General features: G+C 33.2%; 2 protein-coding genes across 2 annotated transcripts; both read left to right on the forward strand.

Moving 5' to 3' along the window:
• Nucleotides 1-236: 236 nt before the first annotated feature.
• Nucleotides 237-17,360, forward strand: LOC126703597 (uncharacterized). The gene is made up of 8 exons (XM_050402569.1): nucleotides 237-392; nucleotides 2,278-2,495; nucleotides 2,916-3,475; nucleotides 3,868-4,816; nucleotides 8,180-8,267; nucleotides 11,205-11,422; nucleotides 15,385-15,944; nucleotides 16,415-17,360. Exons 1-8 carry the CDS (start codon nucleotides 263-265, stop codon nucleotides 17,358-17,360), a joined length of 3,669 nt encoding a protein of 1,222 aa, XP_050258526.1. The 5' UTR covers nucleotides 237-262.
• A 3,660-nt stretch (nucleotides 17,361-21,020) lies between these two features.
• Nucleotides 21,021-27,005, forward strand: LOC126702732 (uncharacterized). The gene is made up of 4 exons (XM_050401551.1): nucleotides 21,021-21,337; nucleotides 23,961-24,019; nucleotides 25,666-25,847; nucleotides 26,649-27,005. Exons 1-4 carry the CDS (start codon nucleotides 21,172-21,174, stop codon nucleotides 26,719-26,721), a joined length of 480 nt encoding a protein of 159 aa, XP_050257508.1. The 5' UTR covers nucleotides 21,021-21,171; the 3' UTR covers nucleotides 26,722-27,005.
• The last annotated feature ends 52 nt before the right edge of the window (nucleotides 27,006-27,057 follow it).

Genomic DNA, 27,057 nt, shown 5'->3' on the forward strand with positions numbered 1-27,057 from the left:
GTTTAAGGGTTTTACAAAGTGGGTATTATTTTCTATGACATGCAGAAGCCATACCATTAATTTAAGTGAAAACACAACTTCAATTAGTACAAATATATGTAATAAGAAATTACATCTCACTAATGGACCGAATGGAGTCCCGTGGGTCCCGTCCATCATATAGTTGACCTCTCCACTATTCTTGTTCCTAAATCCAATTGCCGACCATAATATATGACCTCCTCTTGAAGCTTGCCTTTGCATGTGAAGGTGAAAACCACAGATGGAGTATCTGGACAAAGAGAACATGGCCGATGTTGATCAGAAGCAAGAGAAAATAGAGGATGAAAGGAAAATCATGAGGAAGAAGAAGAAGAAGCTTGGAGGAATCAAAACAATGCCATTCATCTTTGGTATGTTCGCAAATTCTTGTTCTTGTCGTACAACTGTCTTTTCCTATTGTTGTTTTTGTCTGGGATTGACAATGTTTTCAAGGAACTCTCAGCTAGGGAGATATCCAATTAGAGCTTCTTGGTTCTTCTTTTCAAATCAAAACACCATTTTATTCTTGTGTTTGAGTATCTATAAGCTACCATCTCAAAATATACATATGAGCTAAGTTAGAATAATGATTAAATAGTTAAATTTTTTTTTTCTTTTTATCAGGTTTTAGAACAAATGGTAATTTCATCATGTTATTACCGTATGTATCAAATTAGATGATCCTGTTAAAGTTGTGTGATGGTATGTGATAATTGAATGATGAGCAAAACCATGAAAAAGAGAGCACACATAAAGGTTTACGTGGTTTAAGTTGACAGCTTATGTCCACAATGAAAAAGCTCTTGATAGCTGCATATTAATATTAAGCACTTGTGCTGCAATGAACCCAATATAGGGTTTATATACTAGAGAATATTTGACTAACCTTAGGCTTACCATAAACTAATATAAGGTTAATATATATGTTCTACAAGTGCATAAGCGTAGAATTGGTTTGGGCCACCTGGGTCATAATGTCTAACGATCCTAATATAATTACTAACGCATTGCAACATTATAACTATATATATGGTAAAGATTCTTGATGACAGTCCAACAACCTATTTTAGGGTAGTGATTATTATACACACCCTATTAGACATATTCTTACACACTTGAAATGTATGTGTATAATGGAGTCTATGTGCTTGTATTCTCCTATATGCTAATTTGACATTTAAAACTTTTCCTTTTGGAGTTAAATAAATCTCAAGATATGCACAACTTTGATCCAAATGCAATTAAGCCTCCTTAATAGTAGTGGTCCCAATATTTCACTAAACAAAACTCCCAATCTAGAATTAAGTTTTGTTTTGGCTGTCCCCAATCTTTGGACAAACACAATCAAAAGAAAGTTGGACCACTAGAAGTGAAAAGCTGTGTGGAAAGATTTGACCCACCTATCCAGCGAAAAGAAGAAGGAATTTCGATTCTTCTGTTTGGAAAATAAAAGACCTTCTTTATCCACTAGAAGTGGAAAGCTGTGTGGAAAAGATTTGACCCACCTATCCAGCGAAAGAAGAAGAAGGAATTTCTATTCTTCTATTTGGAAAATAAAAAACCTTCTTTTTATATATGTATGCTGACTGCAGAGTGCAATAGAAAATTTATTCATTCACAACTTGCATTAGCTTTTTTGTAAGGGCCCCTCGTTTGGCCCACATTTTCCACGATGTTACGAACAAATCAAATTTTATAACTTTTTACAAATTGTTAGAGGTGGAAAATTATTATTAGGGCAATATCACTTACACTGAAACCACAACTAACATTACTTGATTGTTACATTAATCACAATTTACCACCTTATTAGTTATGAAAATTCTTATAGCATTAGAATTATTAATCAATTTTACTATAAAGAGTTTACAAGTTGACAGCGTAATAAATAAATATTTAATTTTTTTATGATTTATGAAACATTGATCATTTTGTTAAAAAAAATATATTTTATATTAAAATTTGTGCTCTTAAATAAATTATCACTTTGTTAAATTACCAGATAATGATCGAACTTAGGATTTCATATTTTGATATCATGTTAAATTACAGATTTCTTCAAAAGTTTCTTTTTTTATATATATAATAAAATGGTAAATTTAATTATTTAACTATATATTTCTAACACACTTTTCGTAAAAGCTTTGTACCGCAATATGTATTGACACATGAATATATATAAATTTCTCATGCTATTTTAATGGTTATTATATTCTTGAGCCAAGTACACTAACTATTGCCCCCTCTGTTTCCCAGCAAATGAGATATGTGACAAATTTGCAGCAGCTGGTTTCAATGCTAACATGATAACGTACCTAACACAAGAGCTTAACATGCCGCTGGTACAAGTCTCCAACACACTCAGCATCTTCACTGGAACTGCCAAGTTCATGCCATTGTTTGGTGCTTTAATTGCCGACTCCTTTGCCGGGCGGTTTTGGACAATCATGGCTGGTTCGATTATCTATGAACTGGTAAAAACAGCAATACAATGCTTTACAGGTCTAAAGTCCACTATTTAATGAATCGCTTTTCCTATCCATTATGATGAGTTCATGCTACGTTCCTGAGCTAATCAGAATAATGAAAACTGTGAGAAAATAATTTGGCCCATAATGAGATGGATTATATTAGTGTACAAGATCTGCATCATTGATCATTTAATTTAATTTCACTATTCTTTTTTTGGTAGAAAAATTTGATAATTTTTATGCACACTTGTTCATATGACAGTATAAGCACAACAACTTCTTTTTGAGTTGTGGTGGACCGAATGTAATCTTATTTTATTTACTCTAACAACAGCGACAACAATTTTTAGTGTTTCTTATGATCATATATTTGGCTTGTGAAAATTTAGAATGTTTATCAATTTCTCATTCTTCATCTTGCAGGGATTGATTAGCATCACCATATCAGCAATTCAGCCAACGCTCCGGCCTCCACCGTGCCCAACTCAAATGAACTGCAAGGAAGCCTCAGCCTTGCAGCTTTGGGTCTTCTACATCTCTCTGCTACTTACATCTCTTGGCTCAGGTGGCATTAGGCCTTGTGTTGTTACCCTTGCTGCTGACCAATTTGACATGACCAAATCAAGTGTAGCAGCTAGAAGTTGGAATTTGTTCAATTGGTACTACTTTAGCATGGGAATGGCAACATTAACTGCCCTGACTATTGTGGTTTACATCCAAGAACATGTGGGTTGGGGCTGGGGTCTTGGAATTCCAACCATAGCCATGGCCTTGTCAATTATAGCCTCTTTGGTGGGTTCACCTTTTTACAATAGAATCAAACCTCAGGGTAGTCCCTTGGTTAGATTGGCCCAAGTAATTGTTGCAGCTGTGAAGAAGAGGAAAGAAGTAGTACCAGAAGACCCTGCTCTCTTGTATGAAAATAGAGAGCTCGATGCTGCTATTTCTTTGCATGGAAGGCTTCTACACACAAATCAATTCAAGTAATTTAAAACATTCTTTAAGTATAATGTAGAATGTCATTGCAGATGCAAAAGATAGAGTGAAGCACATATAATTTGGGATACATTCTTCACAAATGCTCATTACTAATATCGTGTGTTTAATAAGTACAAATGTTAGTGAATATGATTCACTTTGCTTCTTCTTAATAAATGACGCCCAACATGTGGAATTTTTAACTGTTTAAATGGGAGGTAGAGAGGTAGAGCAGAGACAAGTTTCAACTTAGGATTACTTGCTTTGATACCATGATAAAATTAACTGTTGTCCCAAAATTTTAAGATGTTAGGAAATGTTGAATTTAATTAATTAACCATAATTTTAGCAAGTATTCATTGAATGATTTAGCTGAGTCCTGTGTATATGATTGCAGGTGGTTTAGTAAAGCTGCAGTAGTAACAGATAGCAATGCAACAGATTCAAAGCCACCAAATTTATGGAGGCTTGCCACTGTACATCGAGTCGAGGAATTAAAATGCATTATCCGAATGGTTCCTATATGGGCAGCTGGAATTTTACTTTTTGCCTCATCTTCTCACCTGCATAGCTTCACCATTCAACAATCTCGCACTATGAATCATCACCTATCTCACTCCTTTCAAATTCCTCCAGCCTCCTTGTCTGTCTTTAGCAACATAACCATGCTCATTGTTCTGTATGAACGTCTCTTTGTACCCTTTGCTCGTCGATTCACAGGAAATCCATCAGGCATGACATGCCTACAAAGAATGGGAGTAGGCTATGTGGTTAACATTCTTGCTACAATCGTTGCATCATTTGTTGAAATCAAGAGGAAAGCAGTGGCTTCTGACCACAACTTATTGGATGATCCAAATGCAATTATTCCTATTACTGTTTTTTGGTTGGCACCTCAGTTTTGCCTACATGGGGTAGCTGAAGTTTTCATGTCGGTGGGGCACATGGAATTTCTTTATAATCAATCACCTGAAAGCATGAGAAGTACTGCTCTAGCACTGTATTGGATAGCAATAGCAATGGGAAACTATGTAGGCACACTGATTGTATCACTAGTTCATAAGTATTCAGGCATGAAAAGCAACTGGCTACCTGATAGGAACCTCAATAGGGAAAGATTGGAATGCTACTACTGGCTTGTTAGTGGCATCCAAGTAATAAATCTCGTATATTATGTGATATGTAGTTGGCTTTATACTTATAAGCCATTGGAAGAGGTTAGTGAAACTTGCAAGGAGGAAGTTGAAGAACTAGCTGGAAATAAAATCCCCTCAATGATCTTAGATGGTAGGAATGGACATGGAGAGGTGGAGCTTGGCCTTGGAAGAATGAGACAGCTTAGGATTGTCGATTAGGAATATGACTATATACTAGAGTATCATAAAGAGGGCTAATTTAAATTTTCTGATTTTTCAGTTTTTTGATCCTGCAGTTTTAAGGGAAATAAGTAGACTAGTTTCCACTTTCAGCCTAGTAATAATACCGTGCAAGCCACCTTCATTAGAACTCCAAAATCCAGTTCAGTAATTCATTCACATAAATAATCTGCACCCAGTTGTAGAAAAAACTTAACAAATATTTCTGTGGGCCTTTTTATTGCAAACATGGGTCGTATTTTAAGTCTTTAATATGTCACTAGTTAGAATTGGATTTGTGGGGAAATCAAACCTGAAAGTTATGTGGATGAGTCACTTGTTGGTCACTATAGCTGTTTTTCTCCTTATTATAAGATCAGGCCGGGCTGGTAGTCAATAATTATCAAGCAAGATATTTTTTTTTGTTTTTTTGTGATGTTTCCACTTGCTTTTTTGGTTATATATTCTTTGTAATTTACAAAAATTTAGTAGAATCACCCAGTACCCAACAACCTTAACTTTTAATTAAAATTGAATTAATAATAAATTCCTTTCACATCAATTGTATTAGTATATATAGAATTATAAAATAAAATAAAAACTTATTTATTTTAAATGAAAAGTACAAGGATAAGAGTGAAAAAATAGTAGTTTAATGGTCACTTGTTGCACGGGCTACTTTTTGAGAGAGGCGGAGAGAAAAAGGCATGTTTGATTAAAATATGAAAATTACTTCTTCATTTTTGGGTTAGACCATGCCTCCCTCGTATGTACAACTCAAGAAAAATAGAATATATTCTTCATCTCCATCATTCTCTCATGTCTTTGGGTTCTATTCTATGGCTTTTAAGCTTTGGATATTGTGTGACTTGCTCTAGTAGCAACTAGCAAGCTCCACCATGAACAACAGTTGTTCAAGCTATGGAGGCATAACTTACAACGTGGAATAAGAGAATACATGATCCTATAGATATATGTACTCTATTTTCTAACATTGGTATTAGAGCCATATATGCTTGTTTTCACTTTTGGATTAATGATGTCATAATCTTTATTGCTTTGAAAAACAAAATACAATATGCTTGATAAAATTAAAAATTTTGATAATTTTAAAATTTTGGATTTTTACTTCAACTAGCAAAGTCTGATTTGTTTGTTTCCGCTTTGATTTACTTATTCTTATGTATACGTGATATATTGGCTATTGTTTGATTGGGAAAACAAAATCTGTTTTTGATATTTGATTTGTTATGACTACAAAATTTTATTCATAAGGGTTAGGACCATATGTATGTCATCGGTGCTGTATGGTTCTACAATGTTATCAAATATACTGTTAAGATCTGAAAGAAAGAATTTTTTTTTTTTTTTTTTTATCATTAAGGTGGTAGGAATAATAATTCTATGGAACAAAGCTTGGTTATTGTCATCATGTCATACAAAGAACAGAGGGGGGGGGGGGGTGGGGGTGTTGTGTCTCTGTTATTATTCGTATGATTACATGATCTTAGAATTGATTGTTCATATATAAAATTCATGTACCTAGATTCAACCCAGGGGATGAAATATGCTGGAATCTATGATTAGAAAAAGAAATTTTATGGATTAATATTTGCACCCAAAACTTTGAGGATTTGTGTTTGAACATCAACTAATTACCAAATAAAGTATTTATAAATAAAATACATTTTGGTTTGTTGAAACATGTAATCTGTACATGCGATTATTAGTTGATGTGTCATTAAATATTATTTTGATGTAGTGGTTTTAAATCTCATTTTTATCAACTTTTATGTTAAAATAAAAATTGAAAAAGACTATGAAAAATCTAAAAAGATTATGATGGATTTAGTGTACCAAACGTGGGTAAGTAGATTCTTCAATATATATATATATATATATATATATATATATTATAAAAGTTGGATTTTGAAAATTTGTGGATACACAAAATGGTAACACTGTTGATTCCTTCCTATAACAATGAGAAGTGTGAAAACATCTAATAATTATCAAACTTAATTATTACTCACCAAAATGCCATGTGTCAACAATAAATGTAAAAAAAAAAAAAAAAAAAAAAATTGTCATTAATTGTGCATTATTATATATTATAATGAGTAATTACACTCTTCTCCCTTGAGATTTGAAAAATTGACACTACCCTAAAGATGAAGGGAAAAAATATTTCCCCCCTTTGACATCCAATTGACCAAAAGTTGTTAAATTAATATTAAAAATATTGTGTATTAACCTAGATTTCCAAAATTATCTTATTTCATAATTAAAATTCATTTTTTTTAATTTTTACTTATTAAAGTGTATTTTAAATATTAGGTGTGAATTTTGCTTAGTATTTTTTTTTCTTTTTTCAATAGCTTATGGAGAGATTTGTCATTGCAAGTGTTTTGGTACTTTTTAATTTTGAATTTTTATTTATATATATATATATATATATATTTTTTAACTAACTATTGTTAAGCTTTTGTAAAGAAATTCCTATAAAAATTTAGAAAATTTCATTACAAATATAAACAAAAGGGGGGAGTGTTAATTTCTTCAAACCTTAAGAGAGGGAAGTGTTTTTTTCTTCAAATTTGAGGTGGAGTGTTATTCTCTCAAATCTCAAGGAATAGGAGTATAATTACGCCTTACTATAAAAGTTTGATCCCTAAAACTAGTAAATACAAAAAATGGTGACAGGTGTCTTTTTGTCAAAACCTATAACAATAACATGTGTGAAAGCATTTAACAATTATCAAACTTAATTATATCTCGCCAAAATGTCATGTGTCAACAATAAATGAAAATAAAAAAGTAAATTCCACCATTTATAATAAATCCTTAAATTCTTCTATAAAAAAAAATCATTAATTAATATTACTTTTTTAAAATCTAAATAATATTCCTTAAATATCCATTGTTATTTCCTTTAAATGCTCCATTTTTTTTCCTTTATTTTTTTAAGAGAATTTCAATTTATGGAATCTGCTTTTGATAATAGTTCTTTATCATTAGACCAAGACACCAATCTATTTTTGGTGTAGACAGAGATTGAACTCCAGATCTTTTATTCACAACCATTAAAGACTTTACTAGTTAAGCTAAATACAACTCATATTTTTTACCTTAGTTTATCGGTTTTAGATTATGGGTAGTATTTTCTATGACATGCAGAAGCAATACCATTAACGTACGGTCCCACCTATCTTATAGTTTGCCTCTGCACTCAATTGGTCCTAAATCCAATTGCCGACCATAATATACAGTCCTCTTGGAACTTGCCTTTGCATGTGAAGGTGAAAACCATAGATGGAGTACTTGGACAAAGAGAACATGGCCAATGTTGATCAGAAGCAAGAGAAGATTGGGGATGAAAGGAAAATCATGAGGAAGAAGAAGAAGAAGCTTGGAGGAATCAAAACAATGCCATTCATATTTGGTATGTTTGCAAATTCTTGTTCTAGTCTTACAATTAGTCTCTTCCTATTGTTGCCTTTTGTCTGGGATTGACAACATTTTCAAGGAACTCTCCCAGCTAGGGAGATATCCAAATTGAGCTTCTTGGTTCTTCTTTTCAAATCAAAATACCATTTTATTCTTATGCTACTATCTCAATAAATACATATGAGCTAAGTCAAAATAATGATTAAATGGTTTTATATTTTTAGAACAAATGATAATTTCATTATGTTATGTATTAGATCAGATGATCCTAATATAATTACTGTCGAGCATTACAACACTATTACTATATATGGTAAAGATTCTTGAACAGCACCCATCAACCTATTTTAGGGTAATAATTATTATACACACTTAAATTGCATTGACATTGGGACTTATTGAATGCATTTCAAGTGTGTGAGTAGGACCACCGCACACCCTTGATGCGATAATCACTCTACAAGTATAAGTGCTTGTAGGGTGTGGGAGCAAGGGCTAGGGCTAGGGCTAGGGCTAGGATACAAGTCTTCAGGAGGAAGCTTCATACACATATACACTTAAATTATGTTAAATTAAAAATTCTATCTTGTATATATAAAAATAAAAACAAAAGTTTGTTGAGTAAGAATGTGTATAATAAAGTGTATTCTAGTTCTATTTTTCATATGCTAATTGGTAAATATTTTGGAGTTAGATATGCACAACTTTGATCCAAATGCAATTAAGCCGCCTTAATACCATACATTAGTACTGGTCCCAGTATTTCACTAAACTAAACTCCCAATCTAGAATTGTGTTTTTCTTTTCTTTTTTTGGCTGTCCCCTATCGTTAAATAAACAAAATCAAAAGAAAGTTGGACCACTAGAAGTGGAAAGCTGTGTGGAAAAGATTTGACCCACCTATCCAGCGAAAAGAAGATGAAGAAGGAATTTCTATTCTTCCATTTGGAAAGTCAAAGACTAGCAATAGAAATTTATTCTTTTTTTTTTTTTAATGCTGAGTGCAATAGAAAATTGTTCATTCAAAGCTTACATTAGCTTTTTCTTTAACTAGCTTGTAACCCCGTACATATGTATAGATACACTTAAAAATATACAATAAAATGTATAATATAATTCCGATATATATAATTTAATTACTATTGATAGTCATTTTTATATTTTGTTAACTCTTTAAAAAATTTTGCAAAGACATTATTAGGTATAAAATGTAAATTGTCCATTTTTTTTAAATTATTGTGAAGAACTTTTTTTTTTTTTTTTACGATTCATTTATTCTAAACTCTTTAGTTTTTGTACTTAATAACTCATTTGGATGAATATTTATGATGTGGCCTCACATTTGATTCTAAAATTAAGAAATAAAATTTTTTAAGAATAAATAATTTAAGACACATGACTCAAAATTGGAACTCTAATTTGAAATTCTAATTTAAGTTTCTCTCAACTTCACATATTATTTTATATATATATATAGATTAAGGCCCTTCATTTGGCCCACATTGTTTGGAATGAGTAATTCTTAGATACTTCTTGAGCACAGTGAATAGTGCTTCCTCTTCTCACAATCATGATGGGGTCCGCTCATTAAATTCATAGTGGAATCCATCATGAATATGAGAGGAGGGAGTATTATTTCACTATACTCTAGGACTACTTAAGTATTTTCCATTTGGAATGGGAACATTGTCAGAATGTTCATGGGTCTATCTATATTTTGTTTTGTTATTTTAACTTTGGTATAAAATAAAAAATAAAAATAAAAACTTGTTCATTCTAGCCACATAATAAGTCAAGAGTCTTGTAGCTTAATTGGCTCTTATTTCTGCATATAAAAAAATATGCTAAAAATATCTATGAACTTGCTCCATTTTTTCATGTTTTACTATAGTCATTATTTTTTAAGGAGAATATTAAAGTAACTAAGGAGAATATTAAAGCAACTAATAATTTTACCACAATGCTATGGACAAATCAAATTTCACAACTTTTCACAATCTATTGAGAGGGTAAATTATGATTAATGTAACATCACTTACATTGCGACCATGACCCCAATTGATATCACTTTATTGTACATCAATCAAAATTTGTCACCTTAACAAATATGAAAAATGTTATATCATTATAATTATCAATTTTATAATAAATACATATTTAATTTTTTTTATGATTTATGACACATCATTTTGAAAAAAAAAAATTAAAAATTGTAATATTCATGGCATAGCATGTACTCTTAATATAAATTATCAATTTTCTTAAAAGCTTTGTGCCACAATATGTATTGACACATAAGTATGCCTAAATTTCTCATGCTATTTTGATGATAAGTATATTCATGAGCCAAGTACATCAACTATTACTCTGGGAAAAATGGGTATTTGTCCATAATTTACAAACTATGCAGCAAAATGCCCCTGTTTTTTAGACTTGATTTTAATAAAATCGAGTTCTATGTAAAAATAGATATCCTCGAAATTGAGTTATATGTATATTTTTAAGTGGAACTCGACATTAGGAATGCCAAGTTTCACTTAAATTTTCAAAAAAATTTAAGTGACAAAATATGCATAGAACTCGATATTGCTAATATAGAGTTCCACTTGTAACTTGATTTTGCTAAAATTGAGTTTAAAAAACATAAGCATTTTGCTAAATAGTTTCAAAACATTGGCATTTTACTACATAGTTTGTAAATTAGGGGCAAATACCCATTCTCCCCATATTGCCCCCAATGTTTCTCAGCAAATAAAATATGTGACAGATTCACAGCAACCGGTGACTGTGTTGGAGGCTTGTACAAGGCTTGAAAGCTTTGTGCCACAATATATATTGACACATACGTATGCCTAAATTCCACATGCTATTTTAATGATAATTATAAATTCGTGAGCCAAGTATACTAACTATTGTCCCCTCTGTTTCCCAGCAAATGAAATATGCAACAAATTTGCAGCAAATGGTTTCCATTCCAACATGATAACGTACCTAACAAAAGAGCTTAACATGCCGCTGGTACAAGCCTCCAACACAATCACTATCTACAATGGAACTGCCAATTTCATGCCCTTGTTTGGTGCTTTAATTGCTGACTCCTTTGCCGGGCGGTTTTGGACCATCATGGCTGGTTCTATTATCTATGAACTGGTAAAAACAACAATACCATGCTTTACAAGTCTAAAGGGAAGCTAAAAATTAACTATACATTAGTGCTATTAAAAAAAAAAAAAATTAACTATAGATCCTATACATCATGAGAGTTCATGCTACGTACCTTAGCTAATCAGAATAATGAAAACTATGAGAAAATCTTTTGGCCCATTAATATATACATATAAAGCTTAAGCATAGCATTTATTATTGTTACGCTTTTATTGAGATACATTAGCAATCATATTATCATTTTCTTTCCATCATTTCTTAAATATATACATATAAAGCTATGAGAAAATCTTTTGGCCCATTAATATATACATATAAAGCTTAAGCATAGCATTTATTATTGTTACCCTTCTATTAAGTTACATCAGCAATCATGTTATCATCTTCTTTCCATCATTTCTGTAGCTCATAGCCTTGCTAGACATACTAGACATGTTAGCGGTTTAGTAGTTTGGATGGAGGAGGTTCCCGTCCACATTTTACTGTACTTTTAGCTGATGCTGGCTAACTTTTCATATTAATAATAGTTGATTCAGTTTGATTCTCACAAAAAAAAAAAAAAAAAAAAAAATCTTAAAAATATATATATGTGTAAATATTAATGTATGCAATAATGCATTATGTTTTTACTCATTCTCAAGACTAGTTATAACTTATCAATCATGATATGACCTTCAATTTTCACTACCATGATTTTACACATTCTTGAACTTTTTTTTTTTTTTTAGAGTTTCAACCTATGGCGTCCACTTCTAATAATAGTTTTTTATTATCAGACCAAGATACTAATCAGTTTTTGGTATAGGTGAGTATTGAACTCCAGATCTTTTATTCAACCATCTATTATGATTCTAGTGTCCCAAATTGGTTAAGTGTAATCTTAATCATGTGTTTATAAGCTCTTGGGCACCCTCCCCTTGCAAGCTGTTTTTCAAGGATGAAATCTACCCATGGGTTTGTAATATTTGGTATCAGAGCCAACTATCACCCCAATTAATCGGGTGTAGCTCATTGAGTATGGGATCAAATGAGTTGCAGCTTTGTGGTCGGATCCTAGAAGGGGTGACCTAGAGGCTGGATTAAAATTACTGATAGCTGAGTGGAGCCACCAAAAAGAGAAAGGGCTATCAATGGGTCAGTGTCGCTAAAGTGAGTAGTCATCAATATTAACTGGGGAGCGTGGTGGTATGTTATGATCCTAGTGTCCCATATTGGTTAAGTGTAAGATTAACCATATGTTTATAAACTCTTGGACACTCTGCCCTTGTAAGCCAGTTTTCAAAAGTGAGTTCTACCCATGGGTTTGTAACACCATCAGAGATTTTACCAGTTGAACTAACTAGAACCCACTACACATTCTTGAACCTAAATGTAGCTTATAATAAAAAATACATGTAATACAAACACACCTTGATAGAGACACCATTTATTTACTTTTAGTTTATACTCATTTGAAATAATAATAATAATAATAATAATAATTCGGATTCTTCCATTGTATTCATATTCGTATGCTAATATAGTATTCAAGGCCAAGTTGAAGGGTCCAGTTTCTTTTCTAATTATAGAACCATATGTCATTTTCATCAATTTCAAGAGATAGAAATAATAAAGCTCTTAACCAAAGAGTTTTTTTTCCCGGCCCCCCTTCTTTTTGTTTTTGTATAAAAAGTATTACATATGCAAGTGGTATTTCTGGTATGCTTTTTTTGTGGTGTACCAAATTTCTCTACATGGTATCAAATTCAACTTGAATAAAACCTTCAACAGGCACATACAAATAGAATAACAAGATGCCTAGTAATTTAGTTAAAAATATTAATGAAAAAACAAATTTGATTGATGTTACTTTAACAATAAACCACTTCCATCATATTGGAATATATTACTAATTATTATTGATTTTTTTAGTTATGTTTACTAATTACAGCTCAACATTCAATCATTTCGGTTTACTTTGGTCCATTTCGGTCCAATACGGTCCACTTTGTTCATTTCAATAATTCGGTCCAATCCAGTCCAATTTGGTCTACTTAGGTCTATTCCGTCCACTTCTCTCCAATTTGGTCCATTTTGGTTCATTTCAGTCCACTTCGGTCCATTTTGATCCACTTCAGTCCATTTAGTCCACCTCAATCCACTTTGGTGTACTTACTTAAGAATGAGTTTAGACATGTTTAGGTTGAAAAAACTATCAATTATTTGAATAATATCAATTTTATATGATAAGTTTTGATTATCATGATATTCTTCTTAAGAAAATGAAAATTTGAGTAATAAATTTGAAACTTAAAAATTATAATTGTACCAAAAGAAATTGGAAAAATATAATGCATAATATCAATAGTTAGAAGAATCATATCAATCAAAAACACTAAAAATGATATACTTATATATGTGTAAAAATAGAGAGATGGTAATTACTTTTAGAAATTGTGTAATATTTTGGGAGAACAAATTATTTATAATAAAATTTAAAGAATAAATTATACATTATATCACATATCAAAATAATTATTTATTCTCAAGTAAGGATGGACCTAGAATTTCAAGTTGGGGGGCCGGAAAATAAGCAAAAAAAAAAAAAAAAAAACTCTAAATAGGAATCCATTTACAAACTATCAGCCAAGATAAATATACAAAATCATTGTTTCTTAATATATTAAGATGCAATCATCTACCAACAAAGATGTAAGGACTGAAATTGTGTTGATCCCAAAACCGGATTGGGCTCAAACTCTAACGGCCCAAACAATAAATTTGTAGAGCGTGCATAGAAGAACTAAATTTATCCCAGAAGAAAAACGATTAAACTTAATGATTCAAGATGGTTTGACACAAATAAGATTATCAAATTTTGTCCTCGGAACAAAATAAGTTCTTTGTTTATATGGTTTTCTTCAAGACAGAAATTGTATCAAAGTTCCAATCCTTTTTTTGGCGCATTCTTCCAAGTTATATACTGCAATCTTTGTGTCATCCTTACCACATACGTGTATGCTAGATTAGGGGGATTCCTACCTGTCTCATCCAACACTTCTTGGAACCATCAACCAATAGCTGTAAGGCTGCTTGATCACTGTTCAGGCATCACTTCCACATTAATGCGGTTAGAGAGTTGGTTGAGAGGCAATTAATGCGGAGGTCGCAGCCTTTGAAGATATTTGTCTTCCTTTTTATCCTTATCCCTGGTCCAATGTCCTACTCTCAGCTATGACGTAGCCCCGAAGTAAGTTCGTGATAATAAGGTACTCAGATTCGTCTCGGACACATGTTGCCGAGGATACTTTTGTCCTTGGACACTTATTGGACCCATCTCACATTGCCTCTACTCCTCTCTTAACTTTATTCTACTCATAGCCTTATTTAGGCCTCCTCGGATGGTCTTACATCCTCAGATAGGGTCATAGGCCCAGTTAATACCGCTTTGAACAATACTTCCTGAGTAACTGGCCCCCACAAAAGATATATATATATACACACACACACAAATATATTGTTTCTTATTACTAGGCTGGCTAGGATTTTTTTTTTTTTTTTTAAGTTTTTATGTCAAGTAGTTGCTAGTTGGGCTAGGCTGGTTGGAGCGGAGAGGGTGACCCAACTCCATAAATGCAAAATATAACCATTAAATTTTTTTCCCGTCCCTATCCCCACGCATTGTGTGAGTCTGCAACTAGTTAGTTTAAAAACTTTGCATGACTGCATCATTGATCATTTAGTTTTATTTGACCATTTTTATGCCCACCCTTATTCACATGACAAAGTCTAAGAACACAACATTTTCACAAAAAATCCTCTTTTTTTTTTTTTTTTTTAGTTAATGTGGATCAAGTGTAATCTTATTTTATTTTATTCTAACAACAATTTTTAGTGTTTCTTATGAGCATATATTTGGCTTGTGAAAATTTAGAATGTTTATCAATTTCTAATTCTTCATCTTGCAGGGATTGATTAGCATCACCATATCAGCAATTCAGCCAACGCTCCAGCCTCCACCGTGCCCAACTCAAATGAACTGCAAGGAAGCCTCAGCCTTGCAGCTTTGGGTCTTCTACATCTCTCTGCTACTTACATCTCTTGGCTCAGGTGGCATTAGGCCTTGTGTTGTTACCCTTGCTGCTGACCAATTTGACATGACCAAATCAAGTGTAGCAGCTAGAAGTTGGAATTTGTTCAATTGGTACTACTTTAGCATGGGAATGGCAACACTAACTGCCCTGACTATTGTGGTTTACATCCAAGAACATGTGGGTTGGGGCTGGGGTCTTGGAATTTCAGCCATAGCCATGGCCTTGTCAATTATAGCCTTTTTGGTGGGTTCACCTTTTTACAATAGAATCAAACCTGCGGGTAGTCCCTTGATTAGATTGGCTCAAGTAATTGTTGCAGCAGTGAAGAAGAGGAAAGAAGTAGCACCAGAAGACCCTGCTCTCTTGTATGAAAATAGAGAGCTCGATGCTGCCATTTCTTTGCATGGAAGGCTTCTACACACAAATCAATTCAAGTAAGCAATTTAAAACATTCTTAAAGTATAATGTAGAATGTCACTGCAGATGCAAAGCATGTTTTAAGAGGTACTTCATGTCTTCATCTGATAGTGACTAATCTTATTCAATTATTTAAGATGCCTTAAAAAATAAAAAGATAGAGTGAAGCACATATAATTTGGGATATGTACTTCATAAATGCTCATTACTAATGTAGTGTGTTCAATTAGTACATATGTAAGCGAATACAATTCACTTTATTTCCTCTTAATAAATGGGGCCCAACACGTGGGATTTATAATTGATTAAATGAGAGGTAGAGAAGTAGAGCAAAGACAGGTTTGAACTTAGGATCACTTGTTCTGATACCATGATAAAATTACCTATTGTCCCAAAATTTTAAAATATTAGGAAATTTTGTATTTAACCATTATTCTAGCAAGCATAAATTGAATGGTTAAACTGAGTCTTGTGTATTTGATTGCAGGTGGTTTGATAAAGCTGCAGTAGTAACAGATAGCAATGCAACAGATTCAAAGCCACCAAATTTATGGAGGCTTACCACTGTACATCGAGTCGAGGAATTAAAATCCATTATCCGAATATTTCCTATATGGGCAGCCGGAATTGTACTTTTTGCCTCATCTTCACACCAGCTTAGCCTCACCATTCTACAAGCTCGCACTATGGATTGTCACTTGTCTCACTCCTTCCAAATTCCTCCAGCCTCGATGCCTATCTTTAGCAACATAACCATGCTCGTTGGGCTTGTTCTATATGAACGTCTCTTTGTACCCTTTGCTCGTAGATTCACTGGAAATCCATCAGGCATCACATGCCTACAAAGAATGGGTGTAGGCTATGTGGTTAACATTCTCGTCACAGTTGTTGCATCATTTGTTGAAATCAAGAGAAAAGCAGTGGCTGCTGATCACAACTTATTGAATGATCCAAAAGCAACTATTCCTATTAGTATTTTTTGGTTGGTACCTCAGTTTTGCCTCCATGGGTTGGCTGAAGTTTTCATGTCTGTGGGGAACACAGAATTTCTTTATGATCAATCACCTGAAAGCATGAGAAGTACTACTGCAGCACTCTATTGGATAGCAGTATCAATGGGAGACTTCGTAGGCACACTGATAGTAATTCTAGTTCATAAGTATTCTGGCAAGAAAAGCAACTGGCTGCCTGATAGGAACCTCAATAGGGGAAGATTGGAATACTATTACTGGCTTATTAGTGGCATCCAGTTAATAAATCTCTTATATTATGTGATATGTAGTTGGTTTTATACTTATAAGCCATTAGAAGAGGTTAGTGAAATTTGCAAGGAGGAAGTTGAAGAACTAGATGGAAATAAAATCCCCTCTATGATCTTAGATAGTAGGAATGGACATGGAGAGGTGGAGCCTGGAAGAAATGAGACAACTTAGGATTAGGGGTGTCAATGTTCGACCCAACCCGCGAACACGACACGAACCCAACACGGGTTTTTTCGGGTTAGGGTTGGGCTTTAATGGGTTTGGGTCATAAACGGGTTGACCCGAAAGCGACACGATAAGAAAAGTGTCATAAGCGGGTCAACCCGCGTAACCCGCAATAGACACGTTTGACACGCCAATTTATTTGTGTCAACCCAAAATGACTCATTTAACACAACCCGTTTAACTCGTATAACAAATTAATATTTATTTTATTTTAGATTTGTCAAATACCTTTTATATCCAACATATATTTTAAATTTAAAAAGAAAAGTGAGTAATTATAAAAATTTACAAGGGATATAATTGGAAATTGAAACTTTACAGACCCTAGAACTACTAATTCTTTTTTTTTTTTTTTTGGCATAGAACTTGCACAAATGAAATTGGATGAGTTTGTGGAAGATGTTATGAATTTGGACATTAACAAAGAATCTATGGATGGTAATTGTGGTCATAGTCTGGATTAGTCTGCTGTTTGCTCAAATTCTTTCAATATTGATACTTAGCATTTGGCGAGTTCCAAGGATATTATATTTTTTTTGAGCTATGTTATTTTATTTTTGTTAAACTTTGTTATTTTGAATTTGGGTTGAAGTGTATGCACTTCTATGGAGTGTAAAAAACTTATTTCTAGATGAATGTTATATTTTTGTTGAACTATATTATTTTGAATGTGGGTTGAAGACTTGAAGTGTATGCACTACTTTTTGGGATGTAAAAAAAATTATTTCTAGATGGATGTTATATTTAATATCATGCAGGTTGAAATAAGTTGTGTTACATTCGTGTCAACCCAATACCACTTGTTTATTAAGCGTGTCAAATGGGTTGGGTCAGGTCAACCCGCTTTATTAACAGGTCGGGTTAGGGTTGAAGGATCATGACACGATTATTAAATGGGTCGGGTTAGGGTTGAGCCATTTAGTCGAATACCCCTACCTCGACACGACACGACACGAACCCGACACGCTAACCCGAATTGACACCCCTACTTAGGATTGTTTTTTTGATAAGGAATGACCATATTTTAATAATGTACCATAAAGCAGGGATTTTTTCTTTTAAATTCCTTTGATCCTGCAATTTAATTTAAGTGAGAAAACAAATTTCCACTTTTAGCCTAGTAGTAATACTGTGTAAGAAGAAGCCCATAATAGGGTCCCTCATAAGGCAAAGCTATGCATGTTTATATAGTCCACTGGAACGAACTCACAAATCAATGGGATAATTTTCTTATAGCAACTAGAACTCTATTCGAAGAAAAGAAGTAGCCGGCTGGCTGAGGTAACTTCTACTTGCCGAGGAGGAAATGCTCTTATTTTTAGTTCTTTCAAAGATTGTTCCTTCCAAAAAACAGGACCTATTCCCTATTCCCTTAGTTGCTGCTTGCTTTCCGGTGCGAGGCGAGTAAAAAGCTTGACCATCTTTGAGGCAATTCACATTGTGTTCGTATAGTGACAAAGTAAATCAAGAGCATTCTCCCTCGATTGCCCTAGACGAGTGATTGGTCGAACATTGGAAAATGGAAAACTTACCCATATTTTTGATTAAAACCTCTTCTTACCTTATTCTTGACCACTATTAGCACAGCTTCGAAAATCGTTATCTTTTATTCGCCTATACACAAATTTTGCACTTTTAGCCTAGTAGTAATACTGTGTAAGCCAACTCGAATACCCCTGGGGGGCCTAGCCCTTTTTATGATAATGAAAGTGAACCCCAAGGATTGCATCATTGCAACAAATATATTACAACTTCAAAATCCAATTCACTAATTCATTCAACAAAAATACTCAGCATCCAGTTACAGAAAAAACACATATCATGCTTTGATATGTCACTAGTTAGAATTGGATTTGTGGTATAGTTGAATCCGAAACCCATACCAATGGGCCACCTGGTCGCAACTGTTATTTTTATCCTTAATTTTACGATTTTTTTATCTTTTAGAAAACATTGAAGTTCATTCAACGAGCAAGAGAAAAGGAGTACCTCTTCCAGTAGTCAATAAGTTCGAGTTAGTAAGCAGTATCCAGCAACAGTAGTTAGAGATTCAATAGTGACTAAAGACATCCAAAAACACTTTGCAGCATTTTAATATTAGTTGTGTTATGCTATAATGGAGTTAAAATTAGTCATACGGTTTTCTAGTGGTGAAGTTGTAAAAATATAGAGACTAGATGTATGGTCTACTCAAAAGATTCTTTCTTGTGACTGTACTTTTTTTTTTTTTTTAAGAATCTCTTGTGACGGTAATTAGTGTCATATATTTTGTTCATACTGGATTTAAGTCTGAAAGAAGGAGGAGGAGGTTTGCAGTAGGTTGACAACTAATCTAAAATTTAATGACTTTGTAATGAATGGATACAATACAAACACATGTTGGATCGTCCCTCTACTAATAATGCATTGCATTGGACCTAGATGCAATGAAAAACGTTAAGGGTTACACTGACTAGTCTGCTGAAAAATCCATAGTCAATCCCGATATTTTACTATTAAGGCTTAGTTGTACTCATTTAAACAATGCACACGATTATTAAAAAGGAAAAATGCTAGAACTACTATCAATTTTATTGTAAAAATATTTACAAACTGATGTGTCAATGAACTTGATCAGTGCTACTTCATCAATATAATATAAAATGTTTAAATTACTTTTTTTTTACGATTAATGACATAAACTTTAATAAGTTATATATACTAAAGTTTGTAGTATTCTTAGAATCACTCTATTAAATGGTATGTGTGATTAAAAGCATAGGTAGAGAAACTCATTTGAGACATTTGAGATGCCATGTAATAAGCTGGAATATCAGTCTACTCAACTCGTTTGGAAGAAAATTTTGTCCATTTAAATTATCTACCACACAATCCAAATTAATATCTAAAATTAGCAGTAGCAATATTCCAGACAACACAAACTCGACATGGTATTTTGTGGATTAGTGTTTAGTGTAAAGTGTTAGTGAAAAAATGGGTTGACACACTTAACACAATTAATAAATGAGTCAATTTTGTGTTGACTTACTTGACCCAAAATTGCCCAATTAATATATAAAAAAAATTTCATTTTCTCTAAAACTAGTTTGAATTCCAAATATAATTGAGTAATTAAAATAATTTTAATATTTGTATTGGTAAATTATTTGTTGAAACTCTAAAGTCTCTAGCCATTTTACCTAAAACAAAGAAAAAAAAAGTCTCATTTATTTATTTATTTTTGTGTTAAATTGTGTATTAAATGGGTTGAAATGAGTTGCAATGTTTCAACCGGTTTAATTAGTTTAATTAATGGGTTGTGCTAGAATGTTGAGGAGTTTGAAACGATTGTTAAATTCATTAAATAAGGTCTTTGAATATTCATATATGCCTTAACACGACATGACATGAACACGACATGTTAACACGAATTGCAACCCCTATCTAAAATAACATATCATTAAGTCTTATTCAGTATCCACCCCAAATAATAAAGGCCATTTGCAATGTGTATACTAAATCATAAAAATTTTACAATGATGAATGAACATCGTTTTTTAAAAATTAACATTGCAATTAAAATCTTATTTGGCCTTATCATATGACAAACCAAACGTAAGCCGTTTCAAACTCTTGGCTTCAAAACGACACCTTGTGGGCTCTCACACCATTGCCGTTTACCTCTTCACCGTTCTACCAAGTCAATAACATCGTAAACTGGAAACGAAACTGAGAGTCTTTGACACAGAAACACAGAGAGAGAGAGAGAGAGAGAGAGATGGGTTCGTTGATCTATATCTATACTATAGTATTGCTGTTTGCTGTAGTACCTTTGGGTATCGCAAAAGAGCAACTGAGCTCAAGGGAATGTGAGAATCTGGGTTTCACGGGACTCGCTCTTTGCTCTGATTGCAATACTCTCGCTGAGTATGTCAAGGATCAAGGTAATCTAAATCTAAACAAAAATTCGCTTTCTTTTTGGATAATTGAATATGGGTTTTCTTTTGTCTTGTCATTGAATGTTAGCTTTCTCAGTAAATCATATCTCATTTGTTCTTTTTACAAGTTTTTGTGTTTTAATGTTGATTATTAGTTATTTAATTATCTGGCTTTTTAAGGTTGTGGATGAAAGTCTTTTGCTTGATATGAATTTTCAAGTTTTAGTTATGTTATGGGGTTATATTTATTTTTATGTTTTCTAGTACTGAGTGGTAGCTTGAGTTTTTTGGGTTGGTTTTTGTGGTTTTTGTTGATTATTAGTTATGTGATTTTCTGGGTTTTGAATGCTTTGGTGTAAGAATTTATTGCTTAGTTTAAGAATTGAGGTTTAGGCTATACAAGGTTTTTTTTTTTTTTTTGGTACTGAATGGTAGATTTTTTTGCAAATTTTATTGTTTATGTGATTTTTTTGGTCTTTAGTTATAAGGAGTGGAAGTGATTTTCTTCATTTAGAATTGGAATGTAATGTAAAGTTGAATCTAGTTGACTCGTAAATTGTTATTTTGGTATTTGTATGATTTGTTCTCAAGGTTAATAACCTTGGATACTGCAGTTGATTTGTTGGATTAAGATTATTTTTAAGATCACTGTATGGAGTTGTTAAATTTTTTTGAGCAGTCTCATCTTCCTCTTTTCTGGATTCTCTCTTGTTAAAATCTCAGTGTAAGACTTTTAAGAGGACCTCTTGAAAACATGTAATTGAAGCACTCCTATTCATCTCTAATAAATTATCCTTTACTTAAAAAATAAATAAATAAATATTAAGGTCCACAGAAGCGGAAGAGTTACTCTTGTAGGTTTGGTAAAGAAACCCAATTTAATTGGATTGTTATGGTTTGGCATAACTTAGTAGCCTAGAATTATGGAGGAGATAAGATTGGGTTTCAGACAAAGGTTTTAGTGTGTTCTTCTCACCATGATGAAGTTTGCATACACCAGTTTGGTTTCCCTTGTTCTCCTTTGGCCATATATATTTCCGGTTAATCTAGTTGAAGTCCACCCTAGGTAGTGATCATTATTTGTTAATTTAAGGCTTCTAATTTAAAGGTTTTATAGTCTCTTATCTTATACTTGGGAAGAACTCGTCAAAAACCATTTATAAAACCATTATAAGACCACCTATGCTTTATGGGATTGAATGTTGAGTTATTAAGAGGTAACATATTCATAAATGAATGTAGTTGAATGAGAATGTTAAGATGAATTAGAGAAAATAAAAGGAAAGATAGGATACAGATTTGAGAAATTTGTCTAAAGATAGGGGTGACTCCTATCAATGACAAGATAGAGATGGTTTGGTCATGTGCGAAGGACTGAAGGAGAGAAATTTATACGACAATGAGAAAGAGTGTTGTTTCAAGTTAAGAGAATGAAAGAGTAATAGGATGGCCTAGAATAACATTGATTGAACTAGTAAAAATAAACATGTTTAAAGAAGTGGCAGAAAGTATGCTTTTGAATAGGACAGAATAGCCAAGAATTATACATGTGGCCGATTACAATTAGTCCATTGAGGATCCATGGTCAACTCGAAAGTTTTGGGACTAAAACTTTGCTGGTGTTGAGAAGCAGAAGATTACTTTTTTTTGATAAATAAGAAAGATGTATATTCAAGAAACTACCCCATGAAAACATAAGGTAGGGCAAAGAGTACAGAGAAAGAAACAAAAAGAAGAAGAAAAAGACAAGAAAACAAACGGAAAACAACAAAGAGCTAATTACAAAGGAGAGAACTAAGGAACAAAGGGAGAGAGTCACTAGAGGTGAGTCCCCAAGCCCTAGACCAATCAAATAGAGAACCACAAGAATAAGCAAGCAATTGGTCATCGGATTTGTCCCTGTCCTCAAAAGTCCGCCAATTTCGCTCCCTCCAAATACACCACATTAGGCACAACGGAGCTAAATTCCAAATGCTAGAAGAGTGCTTTCCAAACCAATTCCACCAACCGAAAAGCATATCTGCAACCGATCTAGGCATGACCCAAGAAATCCCAAAGGATCTAAACACCAAGCTCCACAACTGATAAGCTTTTTCACAATGGAAAAGCAAATGATTCACCGTCTCCCCATTACCCACATCATGTATTTGTGTTTTATTATTTTTTCTTCACATTAAAAGGTTATCCTTGTAAACTGTGGAACTGCCCTTGTAAACCACATAAATAGGTGAAAGGAACTAGTTTCATTGTGGATTTCATTTTCCCCTGAATTTTTTTTTCCAGAGATGATGTTATATCATTATGCTTAGAATTTAGTTACCATTGTGAAGTCTAGATATTACATCAATGTTATATGTACTAGGGAAACAACTAGAACTAGCAATCCTGTAATCTATGTAAAGGGTAATTGCAACTTGAGTTATAATTCAACAACAGTAGGTGATGGGACATGGGAACCTCATACTAGATAGACTACTAAATTTACAGATATATTGTCTTCCTTGTTGCTCAACTCTTTGACTTATCTATTGGACTCAAGTTTGCTCATGAACTTCAAAATGCATTTGATTTGTACTCACTACTTTCAGCATGGTTATAAATATGCTAAATGTCTTAGTTTTTGTTGTAGATCTGGTATCAGACTGTTTAAAGTGTTGCACAGAGGATTCTGATGATTCCATGAGCAAGGTATGGAAAATATTGTATATATAATAAATTTCAAGAAGCTAAAATTTATGCTTTGCATTTAAACTTTTTGGGCATTAAAAAAAAAAAAAAAATCAAAGTCCTAAAATCTGCTATGATCACCCATCATGAAAATTTGCTTGTTTGACTCCAGTATCCTTGTCCCCTCTTCTCCCCACCCCCCCCCCCCCCCCCCCCCCAACCCCCCCCCCAAGGCTTTGCACAAACTAATTAGTTTTTAGCTTAAAACCCTCACTGAATTTTGTGCAGCTTTCAATAGAGTTATGGTAGTTAAAAGATTTTGTTTAACCTTCCACTAGTATATTTGATATACACCTGTGATAGGGTGATTTTTCTTTTTTGTTACACTGGGTAGTTTGAATTTTGGGCCCTTTTAAGTTTCTTCATAGACAAAAGAGAATTTAGCATATGTACATGTGTTATGTGTCATGGTGATGTTTGAAATAATTGCCAGAGTCAGAGCTCACACAGTACAGTTTTCATGACATGTTTCTTGGCTTCAGAAAATTATTGCCAATTCTGTATATATGCATTTTAGATAAAAGGTAAATGGAACTATTTTTCTTTTGGACAAAACTTATGTAGAGTACCTTAGGTATTGTTCCTTATTCTCCTCTTAAGATTCTGCCACGTGGCTACTTAACTAAAATATACACTTCCATCCCATGAGAAAAAAACCACATGGCAGAATCTTAAGAGGAGAACCTAAAGAACAACACTTAAATATTGTACCTAAGTCTTGCCCTTTTCTTTAAATAATACTTCATGAGAGACCAATTTTGATGACCATTTTAAGTCAATACAAAAATTTTGTATCACTACTGACTCATGGGTTTTTGGTTTAAGATGGTATAAAATGGCTCCATGACATCAATTTGGTTACTGAAAGCATGATCTATGGTGCTCTTGGTTCTCTTTGTCATTGGATTGATCAAACTTGCTGCATGCCATAGACACAAAGTAGGAACCATATCTTAACACAAACATGCCAAGGTGGCCAATCCAAAAATAACTGAACACGGACAGAGGGAACATGGTAGAACTGTACATATATATGTAAAATAAGTATCCAGTACAAGTTCATGTATGTTACTTTGTGAATATTTTAGAAATAAGGAAAATAATGGCAATTTTACGACACAAGAAGAGGGAGGAGAAGGAAAGGAGTAGAAGATACAAATATGCATAAATCATAATATGATACGAAAATATGAATAAACCTATGTTGCATGGACAGGGACATGGATATCTCTGTCTTCTGCTTGTCTATCCATGTTTGCTGAACGTCTAGAACTTTTGATTTTTTTGATATTTTTTTTCCCCTGATTCTTTAGTTGTTAGACGCTTAGACATGCTCACCATCCACATTGCTCATACTCCTACTTTTGAAGAATTATTTTGAAATTATTTAAGGAGTATCTTAGAAGTGTATTTGTTCAACAAGGGCATGGCTCCTTGGTAGAAGTGCCAATGCTACTTATTTAACCGGGGACCTGTCCAAAGGGCTGACATCATAATGTTTATTATGTTCAATACATTTTATCTTGATCTTAAATCTTCTCAAATTTATTTTTCTGTTCATTTATTTCAAGAAAAGAAGAAATTTTTGTCACTATCTGAAACTGCAGATTGCCTATTCTGGTGCTCACCTGGAGGTCTGCATGAGGAAACTGGTTTTCTATCCTGAAATTGTGGGCTTTATTGAAGAAGAGAAAGATCAATTTCCTTCTGTTAAAGTTCAATATGTTTTCAATTCTCCACCAAAGCTGATTATGCTAGATGACGCAGGCCAACAGAAGGAAACAATAAGGTGAGCTTCTTCCAATTAGTATTTGTTGCTGGTCTCGCACTATTTTGGCACAGCAGTCCACATATAGATATGAATTTGGGTTGAGAGATTTCCCTGACCTAACTAATGATAGTGAAGTTGAATGCTGAAACCTTTAAAGGTGGCACATGCATTGTAGCTTGCTGCCTTTTGCTCAACTCCTACAACAACGCCCCCACCCCCCAACGAAGCTCTTTTATTCCCCTTTTCTCTCTGTCCCACTTTGTCATGCACCATATGTTGCACTCTATGTTTCCATGTATTGAATTCTGCTGTTTTCCAAAGATTTTTCACCATTTTTGTCGGCTTCAATATGAGTATTGTAGGGTGAAGCAAGAGGTCCTGAGTAATATAGATATTGCCTGCATCCAAAATTTGTAGCTACCTGAACCTTATTACCATTTTGGTTTTCTGGAAGTCAAATCTTACAAACAAATATCATGTTGTTTCAACCTTGATATAGCTGGAAAAAGGTCAAAGTAAAATTGATGATGCCTTGATTCAAGAGTGGTGCAATCTCTACCTCATATCCCTTGAGATTTAGCTTCCATTCAGTGTCTAAACTAGTTGAAATTGGCATGGAGGGTGCATATGAGGGTTCTGTTCTTTGCTTTGGTCATGGCATTTGGTATTGAGAGTTGTGTAGTCCGATGGTGTCACTGAAAATACATGCCTCTAGTTTTAGGCTTTTTCAAGGGAATAATGGCTATGATGGCGTGTTTAATTCTACTGACTTTTCAGTTTCCACTAAGATTTTTATTTTCTTTTTCTACCTTGTCTCAGGATCGACAATTGGAAACGTGAACATATACTGCAGTTCCTACGAGAAAAAGTTAAGGCGGCTTCTGCAATCTGAGATGGTTATTTTCCTGCTGTCACTTCCCCCATTTGTGTCTTTAATATATTATGAACGCCCCAATTTTCCTTCTGAAAATTCAGTGAAATTTTAAACTGTGACAATGAAAAATTTATTTTCATATTTCAGTCTTTTGAGGGACTTGAGTTGTAAAATATGAATATTAGGATTAAAAGAGAGAGAGAGAGGGAGATTCTCAAATGTCTAGGGCTACAATAACGAGTTTCTTTTTTATATTAGGATTTATGGCATGACTATCAGAATATTCTTATGCTAATGTAAAATCACATGCGTTTATAACAAAAATTAACAGGGCTAAGAGTCTTGTAATTCAAA

The sequence above is a fragment of the Quercus robur genome, chromosome 10, assembly GCF_932294415.1.
Source record: "Quercus robur chromosome 10, dhQueRobu3.1, whole genome shotgun sequence".
Classification (NCBI taxonomy): domain Eukaryota; kingdom Viridiplantae; phylum Streptophyta; class Magnoliopsida; order Fagales; family Fagaceae; genus Quercus; species Quercus robur.